This window comes from Anticarsia gemmatalis, chromosome 20, assembly GCF_050436995.1.
Source record: "Anticarsia gemmatalis isolate Benzon Research Colony breed Stoneville strain chromosome 20, ilAntGemm2 primary, whole genome shotgun sequence".
Taxonomy (NCBI): domain Eukaryota; kingdom Metazoa; phylum Arthropoda; class Insecta; order Lepidoptera; family Erebidae; genus Anticarsia; species Anticarsia gemmatalis.
Genome location: NC_134764.1, coordinates 10,644,734 through 10,665,993, shown reverse-complemented (window position 1 = coordinate 10,665,993; position 21,260 = coordinate 10,644,734). Strand labels below are relative to the sequence as shown.

The 21,260-nt window shown below is 33.8% G+C and overlaps 1 protein-coding gene across 1 annotated transcript; it reads left to right on the top strand.

The window, feature by feature from the left end:
* Positions 1 to 10,811: 10,811 nt before the first annotated feature.
* LOC142981907 (uncharacterized) lies at positions 10,812 to 19,233 on the top strand. The gene is made up of 3 exons (XM_076128047.1): positions 10,812 to 10,917; positions 11,831 to 11,936; positions 18,520 to 19,233. The coding sequence occupies exons 2-3, from the start codon at positions 11,910 to 11,912 to the stop codon at positions 19,231 to 19,233; spliced, it is 741 nt and encodes a 246-aa protein (XP_075984162.1). The 5' UTR covers positions 10,812 to 10,917; positions 11,831 to 11,909.
* Positions 19,234 to 21,260: the final 2,027 nt, after the last annotated feature.

The following is a 21,260-nucleotide window of genomic DNA, read 5'->3' as shown; positions in this document are numbered from 1 at the left end:
CCAGATTTCCGGGTTAGGTAAATTCGTAGCTGGTTTTTTTTTGCTAAAATATGTTAGGAATCCCCAAAAAAGATATGCTTGGTATTTTCCACGTCGTCATACAATATCGCAAATTTTACGCAAATATTCTGATAATGACTTATCTAATTAATGATTGATTATATCGCATGATTGTGATAGTGTATATTGCAGGCGTAATTTTTTGGCGCATCATGCAAAAACGTCAGTTTAACTATGAATGTAAGGAATTATGACCAGAAGCGCGATTTTGTTCCTCTCTGTATTATCCATAAGCGAGAGTTTATCATTTTATTTTCATCATTTTTATCAAAACTATTAGAAAATTGATCAATTTCATGATTTTTCATGAACAATTTTGTACATTTACATAGTCTGTTACCGAAAGTTGCTAGTAAATAAATCGAACCTAGGTACACAGTTACAACAGTACCTCGATTCTCTATCACTATCGACCACCGACAACCGGCTAGCTATCGAAATTTTGACATCAAGAATGTACTGCCAAAATGTTTCCTACGACACCCGTCAGAGGCGCTGGTCAGATTTTCATAAAAAAAATTCTCGATGACAGTTCGGTTGTCGGTAGTCGATAGTAGTAGAGAATCGAGGCACAGGTAAAGATATTTAGATGATCAAGAAGCGAAAAGAAATCAAGCGCAGGATTGTCCACAAGATTAAGATGACAAAGCGGCAAAAGACCAGGTACATGACTGAAGACTGACCATTAAGCTTTCGAGGCTTTAAAGCACAGATTTTACCTTATTTGCAAACCCATAAAAATAGTAAAAAAAAGTTATATAACTAGTATAGTTTTTTACAACAACTTTTTATTTTCGGCATCCAAATTCAAGACCGCTGTACAGTAGGTAGTTACTTCTATTCCAAGGAAGGAATCAAAACGTAATAATGTCTATCTGATAATTAAACTACTAGACTTGATAAGAAACTCATATCTCTCATTAAGTGTTCGACAGTGATTTACACTTTAGATAAGAATAACTATATCTTTTTTGATACGATCATAGATTGCAATAGTATTGTAACCTTGACGGGCAGACCGACTCATGTCAAGGCCGATGTAACTCGGCCAAAACGTCGAGTAATAAAAAAGTAGCCTTTCCGTTTTGTTACTAAGCAAGAACTATAAAAAGTTTATTTAAATTAGACTTCCTGATAAGAGTCTATATTATTATACGAAGTTAAGTTTTAAGTTAAAAAAATGTAAAGCGTCGTAATTTTAAATTCTTCAATCACAGAGTTTTTGGTTAATTCCTATATAAAAGAATATGCTATGGAATCTATATTTTTGGCAAACAGCTCTACTAACTCTATCATTAAATAATCAGTTACAAAATATACCAATATTGAACCATACTAAACTCTACAATCTAACTACCAATAATCGTAACCCTAGTAACCCAAAACCTACATCGCTATAATTTATGAACATTACAAAGTAAATCATGTCAATGCTTAGTAATATTGTATACAATATTGAAGACATTTTTGTTTGTTGCTAAACACTAACACATTTTATGACGAAGAGAGGCAGTGTCTTATTTACACGTAACGCTCAGTTCCTAACTTTAGCTCGAAGCTTTACATTATAGATTTTTACACAATAATACATTTACTTCTATATACTTTGGTTTACTACAAAGAAAAGAGAAAATGCATGCCTAGAGACTCGGATCAGAGATAACTGGCACAATTCCATTCCTGTTAGCTTTCGTGATAAACCATCAAAATGCGAATGAATTGTGGGACAACACTTGTTGTTCAATAATACAATCTATGGATTCAATATTCGAGTGAAACCGCATCAACCACTTGTATTGTAGTTACAAGCAGCAGCTATGTAGTCGAACAGTAATCGGCCAACACTTGCGTGGTTATCGCAGCTTACATCGACACGAACTACGGTGGGTTTTAGGGCCTCGAATTTAAATAAAAGTAGTTTTACAAACCTTTATTACACGAATTGTGTTGTAAGGCTGTAATTGTTTGCTTGTAAGACACGCAATGGTTCCTAGGTATAAAACAATTATTATAATATACAAAATAATAAAATATTTTTTTATATACCATCACGCCTGTTATACCCGAAGGTGTAGGCAGCACCCGCAAACCCGCGAATACATATATTGCCGTTGTTAATGTTAGTCCCATGTACTAGGGGGCGACCTAATTGTCTAACAATAAAATCATTTCAAGAATAAAATGTTCAATTTTCAAAGTAAGTAATTAATTTTGATATATTATTTTATAATGAAATAGGAAATTGCTTGTTCCCCTGTTTTCCCTGCATCAAAATGTCTACAGGCTACAATGAGGCGTAAAAAACAACAATTAGAACTTTTTATTTCAGAATTTATTCGATGAATGAAATTTGTTATAATACAGTCTGACTAACACTATGTCACACTTTATCAAAATCAGTATATGTTGTATAGCCATTAAAGCTGGACACATAGACCGGCGTACATACGTTTAAAGTTAAAGTATAGAATATAGCAACTGTCTTATTTCCCTCAAAAGTTTGCTACTAGAAAACTAACAAAAAGAAAGAAAGAAAGACTAACTAACTAAATGTTACTATACAAAGCCTCGTTTTTGAAACCAGCAAAATTATCTCGCACAGTAAACATAATACATAGTCCAATACAATTCCGTAATATCCACAATATCTCGTTCTAAATCCGTCAGTTATTGAAGCTCAGGACAAAGCCTTTGTGACGTCACAGTAGGTAATATAATTACCAACTTCCGCACAGTTACTGAATCAACTTCATATGTACTATCGAACAAACTGAATCATGACCCACCATGTGCTCATTTTCTAAAACACGTCTATATACGCGAAGGTCGAAATTGGCTTGCACCTACGTTTCCTTGGTAATGAATTTGTTATCTGTCATTATTGCGACAAATCTTTGTGCGCCAATACAATAATGCTTTGCTACCGTTTTCAACAGGCTCCGAGGCGTAGTGGGTTCATGTTACGACTACGACGCGTCAGGAGTGGGTTCGATACCCACTCAGGGCATGGTTTATTCAGCCATTATAGGAAATAATGTAACTATAAAAATTTAATAATATAGGGTAACCAGCATAGTTATTACCCGGTTAAGGAATTGATACACAATTTTGGTCAATAGTATCTTTATTTAGTAAAACACTGACATAAACTCTATTATAAACGCAACTTAAATATTCTTTCTAAAAGAACATCAATCCTTTGTTTCAATAACTTTATACTAATTCAATATAAAATACTTAAAAACCAGAAATACTAGCGAATACTATTAATTCAAATGTGTTATCCTTAACAAATATTGCTAACTTTTACTTTTTCTTTTCGAACTACACACCTGTCGCACAAACGTCGGACATGAGTTCTATAAATTAAAAATGTTACCAATATTCTAAAAGTGACATATATCGCAATTAATTTGAACTGGTTACTTTAGAAATTAAAATAAACGTATTATTCCTTAACATTGGCAATCACTGTATGATGGGCAATGACTATAATGGTTACCCTAATCGTTTCACAGATTTCTAAATGACGTGTTATTTGAAATTTGACACAAATATGTTTTTTCGTAGTGAAAAGAGTTTAGACTATTTACATTCTACATTCAAATTAAGAGTGATTTATTGTAAAACGTATCTACGCACTGTAATAACAAAGGTCAAAGTTGTATGTAGTCGTAGATACATCATAACACAGTCGTATTCATGTTTAAAATGTCCTAAGTGCAACTTTGACGATAGAGACGAAATTCTTACTGTTTTGACGGTGTCAAGCGAATTATCGGCAAAATGGGTCATGAATCAGTTGGTTCGATAGTACTTAAGAGTAAGTTGAACGGAGTGTAGAGTTATGTGGCTTAAATAAGAGAGGAATTTTAATGTTGTATCCAAATATATACAATCTAAAGTTGACTGATCTACTGACTGACTCACTGACATATTGATCTATCAACGCACGGCCCAAACCTCTGGACGGATCGGCCTGAAATTTGGGATGATGGTAGATGTTATTATAACGTAGGCATCCACTAAGAAAGGATCTTGATCAATTCTACTCGCCAATGGGATAAAATAGGGGATGAAAGTTAGTATGGAAATTCTGTCATAAGTCACGTGGTGGTGCTCTAAGTGGTGTTATCTAGCCTTTCCCTGCTTCCATGGAAAAAAAGGAGTGGTGTTATGTATTTGTGATACTGCCTCAATAAAACTCTTGAATTAAGCCCGCAATACAAACCTGCGCCATAATAATATCGAAAAGCCCAAATAATTTTCCAAAAGAAGAAATTCCTACCAAATTATTAAGTAACATTGTATACAAAATACTTCCCGCTACAAAAGGAGCTTAACTTCTGAGATCACTTGCCTCCTCATTTACAAAGCGTGAGTACGAAACAATTTTGATCTCAAAGCCGAAATTGTTTCCTCACTAAATGTATGTTAAGAGCGCCGTGCTAATTATGTTCTCAAAGAAAACAGGTCACGAACTCGAAAGGTCAAAAACCTCACACACACTTGAACAACTGTTGACTTCAAATTCTTTGCCTGAAAAGAATATCTATAAAATTCTATCAATGCAAGAGCAATGCCCTCTCTCTATAATTAAAGTCGTGACATCGAGATATTGCACTTCCCTTTGAAGCCGTCTTTTCTGATAAAATGTACAAAAGCTCTCCATCAGCACAGCGATGTGGAAAAAGAAAACTGAAGTTATTTTTCTCCAAGCGCCTGATATAAAGATGACAGCAATGCGCTTATATACTTTTATGAGGGAAAAGATATTGCTATCATTTTTATGGCAGGCGTTTTGTTAAAAACATTCCTTGTAAGAAACTTGTTAATTGTTAACATGATACACTTTAGAAAGAGTTCTTAAATAAGTAAATTATACCGATAGTCATATCAAACATAATCGAATTTACCCAAACAATGACACAAAAAAAATATTTCACGATCAAAGTGGCCTATTTTCCTTTACGTAATTCATATAACAATTGTAAATTGCCTTACATTTCAAATAAAATCCCATTCATACATGAAACGAGGTCGGTACTCTGAATAATTTCGACGTTTATTTAACTCCTTCACATTTCCTGACGGCGGGAGCACTTTTCAGCATTAATAGCGGTTGAGCGCCGACGAATAAAGGACGCTACACACATACACGAATCGGTAATTAATACTATTGGTTGTATCTTTTAAATGAATAAATTACGATTCCGGATAACGACATTCAGTTTAAATACGTAATAGTAGAGTAATGGTAAAATCGCCTACAAAATACGTATATTGAATTTTATTGCTCAATCTCGCTATAAAAAGAATGGTTTAATTTTTACTGAAAACACATTTAGGGGACAACATAATTAAAAGTCTCATTACTTGACACGGGACGAGGCAAGGCATTCAGGCTCATCGCGAATTTCCTGTCCTGTCTCATAACAACTTCTGAGTTAGCCCTATGAGACAGGAATAGTAGACAATCGTAGTATGTATCATAATATCAAAAAAATAATACTACGAATAATTTCAAAAAAAATAATAACACGACGTTTGAACTCGCAAATCTCCACAAAGTGACTTCACAATCGCAGTTATGTGTTTTCACCCTAACAGTGTCTCTACCCCGACATTTTGAAGACTTATACAGCTGTCGTGATAATATTTGTAAAGTAGACAGACTCGTAATGAGATGGAGATATGAAAGATTAATGCGAGAATGAATGACATTGAATGAAATTAATCTTGAATTATTGATTTTCCTTCGTTTTGAGAGGGAATTGTGTTGTAAAATTTTCTTCCGAGATTTTTTATGAAGATTGACATTTTAACAGTCGCGAGTCTATTGTAATTTGTATGCTTCGGACTATAAGATAATATAATTATGTTTACAGACGGAAATTATACTCATATTTCGTAATTTTTTAAGGTATTACAGAGCGACAATAATATTTAAACCATACTGCATCTGAAAATATTCTTACAAAATTCAACTCAACAACCCTTCCCGAGCGAGAAATTAAGCTCATGACCGTTTTTTAACAAAATAAAAAGTTATCTTATTTAACATACTTTCTAACATCTAAAAACTTATATAAGTATTATTGTGCTAAACCGCTAAAGCTCAACCTTCATATAACTATCTCTATATACAAAACGGTTAATGTTCTATATACCAAATAAACGTTTGTTACCTATTTACATAAACATCGACCTGGAGCAGTCTAGCTTTTCGCTCACAAATACGATCTAATTCTACAACACAACATGAATGTTTACTCGTTTGACACCGTTTTTGGGACAACCTGATTTAGTTCGTGCCTAGAAAATAGAGTGTGAAAAACAACTAGACTTAACTAAAAAAGGTTAAGCTGGAGCTGCTATAAGATATGTTGTTACATATAGTTTTGTAAATAAGTTACATTACTTATTTCTATAAACCAGCGACCAGTCGTAACAATTTACAACCTCAGTGACTTACGACTCACATCATCAACATTCAAATATTACACATAAAATATCTTATTTTACTTGAATCTAGACTACTCAAATTGAAGAGAATGTAATTTATTTCAAATAATCCTATTTCTCATCACCTGCATCTAAACAAATTAATCAAAGAGGTAATCAAACAGTTTTGAATTAGTTTCAAAAAGTCACAAGTACACCTTTGGTTAATTTCTCTCATGCATATAACGCTGGGGTATACCTAATATACCTGCTAACTCTCTAAACAATCTCCAGCCTACAGTGCGAGGTAATATCGTGCACAGACAGGTCGGCTGCAGGCTGCTGATAATGAAATAATAACAAACTGTCCGTGTGTCTGTTGCAATGAGCGCGGCCCACTGGGAGAGAACTGTTGTACACTGTACAGGTGAGGTTATAGCGGGATTGATTTATTAAAGTCTGTGAGGTTAGGATCAATATTTAGCTAAAATCATGCAGGTTATGATGGCATTGTGAAATTGTTGATTTTTGAAGCTTTAAAAAAAGCTTTAAACAAATCTATCAACGCACAGCCAAAAACCGCGGAATGAATCGGGCTGAATATGCACGAGAAAGGATTTTGGTCAATTCTATCTCAAAGGGGATAAAATAGGGGATGAAAATTCTGTCCTAAGTCACATACAACGTGGACGAAGTTGCAGGCAAAAACTAGAACTTTAATATATATTGAACAATATTTTTGTTTAACTGCTATCTAAATTTGTTATAGAAGAAGATATTAGTAGCAGAAAAATCTCAATTCAAGTCCATTCAGGTCCATTGTTTAGCCCAAGACCGTGATGATCTACTCTACAAAGCTGAAAATACTAACTTTTAATAAAAACGGTATTGTTCGAACCACTGTCAAAAACAAATTGCAACCAAAAATCCAATTTTGGAACTCCAATATACAGGTGCAAAAATCACTCTTTTACAAATCCCCTTTGATCCCCAATTAAAAAGCCTCAGCCAAGCTTCGAACTGGCTAACAACAGACCTTGTTACCACATTGTTAGTCGGCTAGTTAACGGGCGTACCACGTGGGCCCTTGTTAGTGTTGCCGACAATTTGCTTTGCTATTCGCAGGAACTGTGTCTGTCCAATGGATGTTCTATAGGAAGCTGGTATTATTGGAAGTATAAAGGTATGCTTTTCTGGTGTTATAAACTAGCTATCCCGTGCATATTATAATTAGCTGATCCGTGTAAGTAACATACCCTGTTTTGGTAGCATTCGTTGATGAAGTATTAATAAAAGTAGCATGTCTTTGATGGCTTACCTTCAATAATTATTTCCATGGAACTCGAAATTCTGCATTTACAGCCGTGGAAGTACGACAGATAAACAGACGGACAGTCAGATAGACATACATACGTACAGACAGACAAGCAGATAGACAGACAGACAGACAGACAGGGAAACAGGCACACAGACAAACAACTAGACTGATAGACTTTTGCAATTTATATTTAGCATCAATTTATTCGTTTAGAGCAGATATTCACACAAGCTATCTACACTCTTTAAGTTTACTATCAGTTAGTAATAAAAAGAGAAGAGAAGAACTATCAGGACACTCTAGATCGTCACTCTTAGTGCTAATAGTTGCCCATTTTCTTACAAACCGAAACGACCTTGCTTTTCACCTGACGATACTCTTCAAAACTGCGGTTCAATTACTCGATGTTTCACTACAGGAACCAAACAATGATTCATTGTTTCTACTTCCTAAATACACCACAAATACCTACCTACATACATGTCATCGGTATGTATGTTTGTCACGATTCTATGCGGAACTTGAGACAAAAAATAAGAGTGATTGTGGTTTAGAAATGTGATTAATGTTGACTGAAATTCTTTTAAACAGTGTTTTTAATCATAATTGAGCTGCTGTATGCTGAGTGGAAAACGATGGAAAATGAGGCAGTAGGTAATATACGTAAAGATTAATGCCACGTAACTCGAATCCTACTTTTAGCAATGACAAAAATGAAACTTGAAAAATACTGAGCATGAAATGAAGAAACAAAATTACTCGGGTAAGCTTTGATGACAAAAAACCTTAAGTCCAGATTCAAAATATTTCTCATATTAGTCATACTTTAAGGAAATGTCACGAAAATACCAAAGTAGAACCACAAACAAAAACAAAAGTACATCGGTTATTCACATCTTTATTGTATCGATCATAAAAATGCCCGCGAATTAATTAAACATATCGAAGGAATTTTGTTTAATGACAGGACAATCTTTTGAGGATTAATGAACTACTTGACCATGTGGCCGCACTTAATGTCCAAGTGCATTGAACAACCGAGGAAGGAAAAATGGCAACCAAAAAATAAAAAGCCATTTTATAAGTGGACACAAAGAAACAATTACTAGTCTCACAAATCTTATGTGATTTTTATGTACAATTCAGCAATTAGAGTGGTATAAACACGGTTAAAAACTAAACGAAACCAAGTATTGCGAAAATATTTGTACGTATACATATTTGCCTTTTGAAGCAAGAGCAACAAAACACGAAAAATGAACATCTTACCCCTGGTTTCTGGGTTACATTAAGCGGTAGTTTATCTTTTCAATAGGGTTCAAGGTCATATAAAAACTATATTGAATAGATAAACTACCGTTAAATGTACCCCAGAAACCGGGCATTAGACAAATATAACTCAAGTTAAATGTAACCTAACCTAATTGCAATTTTCACAGCTGATTTCATTGGATGATAGTCTCGTAACAACTTACAATTTCCATACATAAAATATCCCACATTTCAGCAGACAAATAAAAAAATACGACCAGCAACATAAAGCGACAAAGCAGTCTTTATCACAATCTTTTAATTCATTCATTGTACACTACTTTTCTTGTCTCTATTTATAAACTTACTAAGCTTTTTTATACAACTTTTTCAACTGTCAATAATAAAGATCGGTTGAAAAAACTTCAATGTAATTACAAGTAGTTTTTTCGAACACACTCAGGTAAAACGACCTTTTTATTTATTTCTTTTTGGCCATTTTTTAGGGTACCGTGTCCAAAACGCAAAAACGGAATCGTATCACTGAGACTGGAAGAGCTCGTGGCTGAACAACAACAGCCGCGCGAATCGACCCATGCGGTTAAGCTATGCTTGCCAAGGTTGTTCTTTGGATGGGTGATCATACTATATATTCCGAGCTCCTTCATATTTTCAGGAGGCACATTTAATTGTGGGTAACGGTTGTCATTTTCAAAGTTCTTTGATGTTCGTTACCTGTAGTCAGAAGTTTGAAAGTCTGACCAGTGTTCTTACCTGGGGTTACGATGTTACCCAGGTAACTGGGTTGTGGAAGTCCGATACACAGGCGCTCGATGTAAAATACTGGTATTCAGCTGCATCGGGTGAGACTGGAATCCGTCTCTAACATAGTTGGAAGGAACAGAACCCTTTAATGCACGAGACCAAATCACACTTGGTCAGTTTTTTCTTGTCATCATCTGTATCGAAAATGTTACTGTTTGTCGTGACTTTGAGTAGTATGAACGTTTAATTAATGATTAGTAATTGTGTCAAGTGTTTGTTTTTGTTGTTCAAGAGTTTTGTGCATAAACAGTGAAATATTGGAATAAAAAATATTGAGTTTTGTGAAGAAAGGCTTTTAAAGTTGACTGGAAGCGGTAAGTAAAGTGAAAAGATATTATTACTACCTATTTTAAGTGAATTATTAACTCATGGTACCGACCTACTCAGGTCTAGTTCCTCTTTAATTCTGGGACGAAACCCTTGCCCCACAGTGATGGCATAGAATTATTATTTGTGGTTTTTTCTTTGGAAAGTACGAATTTGGCTTTAGTCTCTTCACATTCCGTTATCGAATGAAGACACGTTAACATTCCTGCTTGTATTTATAATGTTTCAATTTTAATGACATCTTGCTTAAAAAATGTGTATGGAATTTAACTGCAATGTGCTGATATCAATTAGGGCAAGGTATATGAATAGAGGAAATTACAAAGAAATCTATCAAAGCAAAGAACTTTGTCCACCACATTGACGTGGCTTGACTTCACATACCTCTGAGAAATGTTTGTGGCCACAGTTCATAATAAAATACGTGAATAAAGAACCAAAACACAATTTGATACAATTGTCAGAATCCTACACATGAGTCAGAAACAACGCCGATATAAAAGCGAAAGTAAATCTGTATGTCTGTCTGTTATAGTTGAACTGCTGCGCCGATTTTAGTAAAATTTAGCTGCGTGATAGATTGTCTTGAGAAGTTTGTTTTTCTACTAAAACGTTTGCACACTTTCACAGTGCAGATGTGGAACCGATATAAGTGATAATTAGCAGAATGCTGAATTACTAAGCCGATTCAGGTATAATTAAGCAAGCATTGATAGATTTAAGAATAAAGATTTTCGGAAAAATCATTACTTATGTTATAAATGTAAAATTCTGTTTTTTAATTTGAATAAACCATTCTACCGATTTCTATGAAATATAGAATGGAAATAGGTGAAGACTTGCTACTAAACAAAGAGCATGTATTTTCCAAAATGATCCTGCTAAACTGTTAAAATAGAAGATAAAATTAGCTAGTCTAGCCATAGGAAATGAATATAGTATATAATAGAATACGGGAATTAACGCGAACACGCATTTTACCTTAAAATGCCTAACGTTTCGGCGCAGGTTGCACTCGCCGTGGTCCCAGGCTGACTCATCAGTCAGCCTGGGACCACGGCGAGTGCAACCTGACTCATCAGTCAGCCTGGGACCACGGCGAGTGCAACCTGCGCCGAAACGTTAGGCATTTTAAGGTAAAATGCGTGTTCGCGTTAATTCCCGTATTCTATTAAACATTAAACATGCAACGCGAGAGTTTAAAAGTTATGAATGAATATAGTATCTACGTGTAGACACCAGAGAAAACGAAAATGAAACAGCGCAGGATTTTTCAAATATCTCTTACCATATTTTATTTATTTTCAAGCTTCTTTCTTACGAAATTAGTTTAATATTTAAATCTACTAAGACTATTTTAACCCCTCTCTCGTTCAAAGTAAAACCCTTGTCCAGCAGTGAGACAGTCATGGATTAAAAAAACTTATTACATTCACGAAATTATGGACCAAAAATTGGTTAAGACAATGAGTAATCGAACATCAAAATGGTGTCAAACCCTAGTAGGCCTACATTTTCATGGTGTAATTTACGAGTCAGTATATTATAAAAACGACAAGAGTGTTTACGTACCGAAGTGAAATGTGTTAATTTATTGTGTTTCAGATAACAGCGGTTTATACAAAACCCGGGTTTTATCGCCAGTGCAGTTTAATTGAGTGTACAGTACTGTGGTGTTGTAAACATGGTGGCCAAATTGATCGCTGTTTTGGTAAGTTTCTGTTTCTTTTATTATTTTTACTAGTTATTTTTTATCACTGTGCTAATTCTGACTTAGTTATTTTGGCATAAATGTGCTTTAGAAGGATAGCTTTCCTACAGCACCATTTTGTTCAGCATCTATGTTTTTAGTACCTAGAGCTATAGGAAATATGGTTCTGAAACTATAAGTGCTATCCATTTAGAAAAATTGAGTTGATATTAAAAAACCAAGAGTTCTAACATTTCAAGGAACGTCAATAATTGAAATTTTGATTTACAAAGTTACAAAAAATTATGCAATACCTAATGCAATTTTATATAAGTAATCGTGTTATCTTAGCGGTTCTTAGTATTTATATAGTCTTCTATTTAGTGGTAAATTTAACAGATAAATAAGTAATACTACTCAGAGTTTTAATACAATTTGATGTTACTCTTTATTCAACTCACCGAAGTAGTTCTTAATGTTTTTATAAGCTTAGTGTACAATTTAAAAAATATATTGTAACAAGCTAAAGTACTTTAATTCAAACGTAGGCTTAAACCAGTGCTTTTATTAGATACGCCAAAATATAGTGACAAAGACCCGGAACTGTCTATGAATCATACAAATCTGTTTCTATCCAAAACGAGACAATACACAAAGCTAGTTTTATATTCAGTAAAAAATCAGGATCATGATACTAACGGCTCGTGAGTTATGGATAAGTGTCGGATAACTTAACTGAAAGATAAAGTGACTGCAAATGTGTTTAAAATTCTATCCTACCCTATTTCAAATACAAACATAATGAGTCACACCAGCACATCAAAATATGACTATTAAACATACTGCATTTAATTTGTGTACTTATGCTGATAATAATAGTTTTTGTTTTATCAAAATCGGGTCAAAATTACCGAAGTTACAGCGTTATAAAGTTTCACTGCTTTTTTAAATTTGCGTTGCTTCGCGCGCTATGCGCTGACGTCACGTCGTGACAGACACGCTTGTTCGACTGCGGGTGATGCGGAGTTTTGATTTAAAAAGTGATTTGCATTTAATATTTAAAGAGTCTGTGTATGTGTATGTGTTATAAATTTAATCATCGTGTTTTTTGTAAAATAAGCCTCCACTAAGATATCCTCGATCTCGATCGCCATGCACACAATCATCAACGAAACCCAGGTAAAGAAAGTTGAACTCGTATACTACTAATAATATTTTTGTGTGTAGTTAACAATAAAATTGAAAGTTTGTTACAACTGGCATTACAAATAATGAGTGTTACGTACCTACCAAGTGTAAATTTGGAAAACCTAGTTTCAAAATAATATTATAAAAAAAAAATTGTCACCCCTGCCTCTGACTTTCTCAGGTTGATGGCTATCATATGAACGCATGAATCTACTCTGTAGGTAGTCTTATATGATTGGGTGTGTAATGAGAACTTTTAATTAAACTAACATTTTAATTTTGATATTATTATATTTAATAAACATGAGTTCTTTTTTCAAAACAAAAAACCAACGCCAACTCAACCGCCGCGCTCGGCTCGCCGCCGCCTGTGAGGTCATTGAACTGCTCATTAAATAGTATCAACTGTTTAGTAGAAGTTCATTGCAAGGTAGGTATGAACATGATATGGCATCTTGATCTTGAGGAAGTGTTCAAAAGGCAATAAACTTCTATTTAACATTTGCGCTTGACAGTATCTGAACCGGCCTTTAAGTTTTAGATTAGGTGTCTTTTGCAAAAATATAAAACAATTTACCTACATGGTACAGAAAAAAACAATTTTTGGGGTGTTTTTTCACTTCTTCTTCTTGACGCGCCCATAGCCAGTTGCGCTCACCGGTCGGTAAACGATCTATGAGTTAAGCAACCCTTGGCGCGGTCACTCTATAGATGGGTGACCGCATAGTGGTATTTGAACTGGGCGTCTCCGTGCTTCGGAGGGCACGTAAAAAGTCGGTCCCGGCTGTTGTCTACTAAGATAACAGTCGTTAAGCCATGTCAAAGGCCTTCGGGCGGCTTGAACAACTTTGACACTAGGTTGACCACTAACCATACGATAAGAAGAAGTTTTTTCACTGGAGTTAGTACACATAGGAACAATACAATATTTTCTAACCATTTTGTTTGTCCACTATAAGCAAAACAAATTATTTAAAGCGAAACCGCGAGAGCGCAACGAGCCTATGTAGGTATCGGCAAGTACTGACGAAATAGCAATGTCACGAGATGACGTCACACGTCCGTGCGGCCGCTTCGCCGGAATTTGGCGCGAAGGCCTACTTTGACGTTTAATATCTCGGTCATTTTTGAAGATACGAAAAAAATAAAAACAGATTTTTTATCCTTGAAGTACCTAGATTTTAAATATGCTCATAACAAAAATCATTGGTGTGACTCATTGTGGGCTCAGCTTGTCTTAGCTCGAAGATCTTTGACAGTTGTTAATAGTAGTTGGAGCTTAAAAGTCGGGCCTTTTTCCCATAGGGGAAGGCAGAGACCAAAGAACACCACTTTGTAAGATCCTTACAACCTTTCCTTGCCACATCCATACATCTTGTCATACTGTATAACCGATATTAATTCGTAATTCTTAGAAAAATACTTAATTTAGGAAAATCCTGTTTTCCTTGTGCCTTCATTTCTAATTATGTTCAAGGGCTTATAATTAGAAGATAATTGAGGCATAATTGCAAAACAAAATTAAAGGCTTCGATATGAGACGTAATAAGTAGTTGTATGTAAACCTTACATGAAAACTGAAAGACAGAAAATATTATCTGATTTCATTTGTCTGGCAAATTAGGGAATAGCTTTCATTAAGGTCACGCAACTCACGCATGGCAAGATGTATGGATGTGAATCATGTAAGAAAAGTCTGTAGATATCTTAGTTATTATGTTAAAGATTTTCCATATATTTACAAAAAAGTGTAAAATATTACAAAATTATTCATTGAATAGAATAATCTGAAGAAGAACCAGCTCTAAGTCATAAATAGTAGTTTCATGATATTTTTCACACTGTAAACCTTATCTTTGTAGGTAATAGTGAAATAACCGGTAACTTGACAATATTCTCCCAAAATTAATACCTAAATTATCGAAATTTTAATTAAATTTCGCTCGTGCATGACGTCTAATTACGTATGAAAGTTACCGCATTGCTTCTGAAAGTTATAACGTAGTTCCCGTTGTGCTGAACAACTAATCTGAAACTTTAATCAGTTGGTTAACCCAAATGATTCTGACATGTCTTCAACAAATGTTATAGTTCCTTGGAATTATGGAAGTTATTCCATTGTTAGAACTATAGATATGATTTTGGTAACTTAATATTAAAGCTAACTTCATAATTTGTCAGATATGTAACTCTAGGTCATTCCGTTTCTTAACGCTCTTGCTATACTATGGGTTGTAAAGCAAAAACTCTCTTTCCTCTTCCAGTGGTTTTGTTTGCCTTGTTATGCGAAGGTGAAAACCGATGTTAAACCGTCTAAAATATTGAATTTAAGTAGTTTTCAAGTTAAAGGGTAACAGGCAGATTGATGTACTCGTAGCAGCATTATTAGTATAGGTACTACTTGTATAAAAGTTAGTCGAGATAGGATTCCAAAACTACGAACCGTGTTTTGATGAAATTTTGTACACAGATAGTTTACGTGAAATAACACAAAGGACATTCATTCCCTGAAATCCTTTTACACGGATGAAGTCACTTTCAGAATCTAGCATTTAGTATAAATCAAAAATTAATTATTAATTTTCATTAAACTTACTAAGTATCTTTAACCCTTGCTTACTATATTTTTTTGTTTAAAATATATTAATATTTGCGCTCGACTAAAAAGGTGTGATGATACTTTGTAAGCTTCTTAATAACTGCTTGAACCTTTAACAGTGTTACAAGTGTAGTTCAAAGGTCATTGAACTTAATCTTTGTGTAAACTTATAATCAAATCTTCTGATTCATGGCGTTTTAATAAAGATTTATGACATTTTTTGTGTAAAATGCGTGATTTTTTTGTTGATAGTCGAGTGAATTTTTATTAATTAAATTATTTGTTCTGTTAAACTGCATACGTGGTTTGAGTAGGATATGCGACTGTTGATCTAAAATTTAAGGTATATATACCCGGGTCGGATAAGATGCTATTGGATTTTTTATATGTCTTAATAGCAGTCCAGAGTTTGATAACGTACCCTTTAGTCCTTTCTTGTATTGTACCTAAATGGCTAATTGTTTATTAATTTTATACCCGAACAAAAGAAGCCAACATGCTTGAAAAGGCGTGATTTTTTGTATGTATGTATTGGTCCATACATTTCTGTTAAAATTTTCAATGCCTATAATTGAAATATCAAACATAAACTTTCCATTTAAAAACTTTTTACAAATGCCCCACAAAGAACTACAAAAGTATTACAATGAAAACACAAGGTACAATACCAGTATCACGGAGTATCATTGTATAGATCGGACGCTGGCGGCTCCCGCTTATAATTGAGTTCTTTTACAAAACAATACACGTCCAATCTTCTGTCCAATCATTGAAGGTATTAGTTTGAAATTGTCTTCTCTTCTCTTGTGTGACGCTTTGATTGTGCCCTATGGGTCTATATAGTTGTCATAAAGAAACGGGTATGGTTTCAATTCCATAATTGTTATTTCAATTAATTGATATTTATGACTGGTTTATTTTAAAGGTTTCCACATTCCTTGATCCTCATTGGAGTACTCTCTCCTCATTGTATTATCGGGGAAAATTTTAAACAGTCTTCGAAGTTATCTGGTGGTAGTAAAGAGATCGATTTATTTATGTAGCCGAAAATACATCATTTTACGGAAAGTTGTCAGAAATCACTTTTTCCGTTAGAATTACAACTCTGGTGAAATAAAGGCATTTAAAGGAATTGTAATACAGAATTAAAAGAATAACACTTTTATTTTAAATGCACTTATCCAAGTAATTATTATTACAAATGCATCTGAAAACCTAAAATATTTCAAACTCAACGTAATCGAACTCACTACCGCATCGGCACAAGGCCTTGACTCACAAGATCCGGTGTAAAAACTCAGTAGGCTTAATTGTCATAGCAGAGTTTTTGCCGCACCTATTAGTAATGACATTAAAATTTAATTAACCTAAATAAAATGGTAGGTACGTTTATTGTCAATATTACACATAATTTTACGAATAAAAGTTTTTTTTAATGTTCAATATAATTTTAATACATAAGTGTATAGTACTGTAGATTTAAATCTTAGGTTTAATTCCTGTGTCGGGAGAAGAGATAGTATTTTTTTTTAACTTCGGTGGGAAGGTTCTTAAGAAAAGCCCGGAGTTTGGTTTACATGTCATTATTTCGTATAAACCCTGGAGGAGCTCGTGGCTTAGTTTACAACAGCCGCACGGATCGATCTCTGAGGTTAAGCTACGCTTGCCGAGGTTGTTCCGTGGATGGGTGACCATCTAACACATATCGAGTTCCTCCGTGTTTCGGAAGGCACGTTAAATTGTGGGTCCCGGCTGTCATTTTCGAAGATCTTTGACAGTCGTTAACAGTAGTCAGAAGCTTGAAAGTCTGACAACCAGTCTTACCGAAGGGTATCGTGTTAATACCTAAGTAACTGGGTTGTGGAGGTCAGATAGGCAGTCGCTCCATGTAAAACACTGGTACTCAGCTGCATCTGGTGAGACTGGAAGCCGATCCAACATAGTTTGGAACAAAGGCTAAGCGAATATATATATAATATTTCGTATAAACCCTATTTCGTATGCTCATACAACATAGAACCGACATTTTAAATGACGAAAAGTGGGTGCAATTTAAATATACCTCTACTAAAAATCTTTTCGGTTTCCGTATAACAGCCGTAGACTTATAAAACAAGTAAAAAAAACAAATTATGCTTGTCGGCCTTCAACATCGGATCATAGATCTACTAAAATAATATTACAAATCGGGAATTAAAATCACTGAACCTATACAAATACCTTGCCGAACCATACACTTAATTGGACGTTCAAACTACATATATATAAATCAGAATACGATCTTACAACCTTCCAGGAATTGCCGGAACAAAACGTTTCGCAATAACTCTTAATATATTATTTAAACAGAAATTCAACTAATTAGGGAAACAATCATGTTGAAAACGAAATCATTTCACGCATCATTTATTATTTTAACGTTCCAATAAATAGGACAAGTTGTGATAATTGTTGATTGTGCTATTTTAAATGAAATGGCGAAGCACAAATTTCATTATTAAACGCTTTTATTTTTAACTATGTTTCGTTTAGCCATTGCAGGATCTTAGAATAGACTAACTGAGTTAAGATAACCACCTCTTTTAAAAGAATATACCTTCTGTTATGAACTAAGATTAATCTGGTGTCGTTGTGATGATTTTATCAAACATATGTACACAAAAACAGAAGAAACCGAATGCCAATAGAATAATATACTTCCGCGGATGTGGTTTTGTCAATATACTTGACTCTCAGATCGATCACAATAAAAGTATTAATTAAACTTAACTAAAAACTTATGACTGTATAAACTAACTATTTTTTACTTCTTTACAGGTACTTTTAACAACAGCACTAGCTGAAGAATCATCAACACTAGGCTACGAAAAATACAAAATAGATGCCACTAAAACTACACAAACAGAAGTAAAACAACCTAGAATATTAGTAGAAAACGACCCACAAAAAACGACCACAACAGAAACAAAACTACCAACAACTACCACTGCAAGCAATCTAAATGTTACCGACAAGGAAGACATGAAGACATCAAGCTCGCAAGTCTATTCAACATACAGTCGCCCTTCTTACCAAGTTACTGAAAATATTATAGACATTCCTGATGACCGAAGTCCTTCTGGACCAATTATAACTAATTATACAAAGAAACCACAGCTAAATACAGTAAACCCAGGTATAAATCCTACTACAGAAATACCTGAAACGACTACAAATATAAAAACTAAAAAGAATACATTTAATTTACTACATATTAAGGCAGAATATGATGATAAACACGAAACAGTAGAAACGAATAATTTGAACAAAGTGTCAAGTATTTTCAAAGGTATTAAAGATTCTTTTAGTGGTCTACACAAAGGTTTGTTGAATGGTATTCATTATTTCTTTAACAAACATGATCTACATGGGGAAAAGTTTAAAAGATCGGCTGATTACCAAATGGAAGAGAGAAAGAAGAATAATGATAAAAGTGACAGTGTTGATAAAACTGAGTATTATGTTAGACGTAAACATATTAGTTTGACTTAAGTGTATTAAAATTTTAGTTTAACTTTTAGAGTAGTTTTATTTTCTTTGTATTCCTTAGTTACGTTTTCTAAGGGATCTTTTGATTTTTATTTAATCTTTTATTTTCTGTATAATTTTTTATTATTTATACTTTCCTTGGACGATCCACTCACAATTTTATTATTGTAGTAAACTTATTTTTAGGATTAAGTAAGGTGTTTGCTGGATTTCTTTTCTTCAAAGAAATTCGTAATCCGTCTAGTTTCTGAAAAAAAATTATAGTAAGTGATAGTAAGATGATGATTTGTTTCGAATTGAAGCCGAATCAAATTGTAAAGTAGGTATAAAAATTCTTGTCCTTTGTTTTAGTCCTGATTTGAGTGCATAACAAGTTCTAGTACGCATAAAATTACAATAACTTTACTGAATATCTCAAAGTCCTTGAATTTCAATGCATGTAAATAAATTCGGCAACTAATTGTACAAAGACCTTTATCAGAAGTGCTCGTTTAATTTAAACTAAGTGCAGTTGTAGTGGGACTAATGAGAGAAATATATTTGGAGTTTTCTGATAAGATAGATTATAAAATATTTGACGAAAATGTCGCCTTGGGTTTGTTTTTATTGAGACTTATATATGTTATCTTAGTACCTATTCACTTTAAAAGGTAGACCGCTGTCATGTAATTTTGCTACCACCGTTTCTTTTAAAACTTATTAAATTAATAATTTGTCGATATTAGATCCTTGATGTCTAAGCATCCAGCAAAGGCAGTTTTTCGAAAATTAACGTGAGGAGTGGCTGCTAATGAGAAGGAAACCAACGGAACGGCGCGAGTCCTCTAATATAAGCGTAACTTTCTATAAATAATGAAACATATAAAAAGTAGACATTAAGCGATTGTACAAAAATACGAAACTTGCTGGTAAGTAACATAAAACCCATAAACAGGAAGAATCAAACCAATGTTTGTAGATAATAATATGTAAAATGGTGTCCCACATACGCACCATCAATATATTATGAACGTAATGAAAGAGCCCACCGCGGTAACAATTACGTGTTAATTTAAATAAACCAATCACTTTCTAATTACAACATCATTATTTTGTAACAGTGCGTATACAGATATACGGGTTCACACAATACAGGTGCGTAGATTGTAATGACTTTATTAATAGGTATAGTATTGTTTAATTAGACACGTGGAAATAAGGGCTATTGGGTAATTGTAGACTATTATTAGACCCACATCATTACTAGATGCTGTGCTTGACTTAATAAATAAATACCAAATTTTGTCTGCCTGTTCCGCTTCTGTGTCTGTGATAAAATGGCTTGATAATATTTGAATATGAGAAAAGACACAGGCTTTTTTAATTAACCCCTAATATGGGTAAAGTTTAAAAAAAATAGCCAGTTTATTTGTGCGGCGGGCCAACGAGTGGAAAAAAAGGGTAATGTTAAAAAAAATTGTAATAAAAAAAATTCTATAATACATGTATAAATACATAATGTTCTTTGCTCGCATTTGATTAATGAGAGAATAAAAAACATCACATATTTTCAATTTCTAGAAGGTACATATTTGCTTCATTCACATTTTTACATTTTGTCATCACGACTTACAAGGACAAAAAAATCTAGATTTATATTTCAACCTACACAATTTCACGCGTAAAATCTAGTGATAGATAAAACCGCGTTAAATGTAGCGATAAATCTAAGCAATTTTGCTTAGACATGATGTAATTTGCATGTCGCCTAGGAACGGTTTCTTCTCATACGAGCTAAATTAGATCAGGGATAGATTTCAGCACGTTTCTTGTGTAAGATAATACACGAACGTTTTAAAGTATTACACGAACTGTTTGCATAGATTCATGTTATTTTCTTGTTTTTATTCATTTTTTACAGCCAATGTTTTAATTAGAGAGTTTTATAGAGGCATAAAGCCTATTTGTTAAACAGTGAATAGATACTGGAGTAAATGAAAATTACATTTTCATACAGTTTAACAAATAAATATAAGGTGCCCGCAACTTCT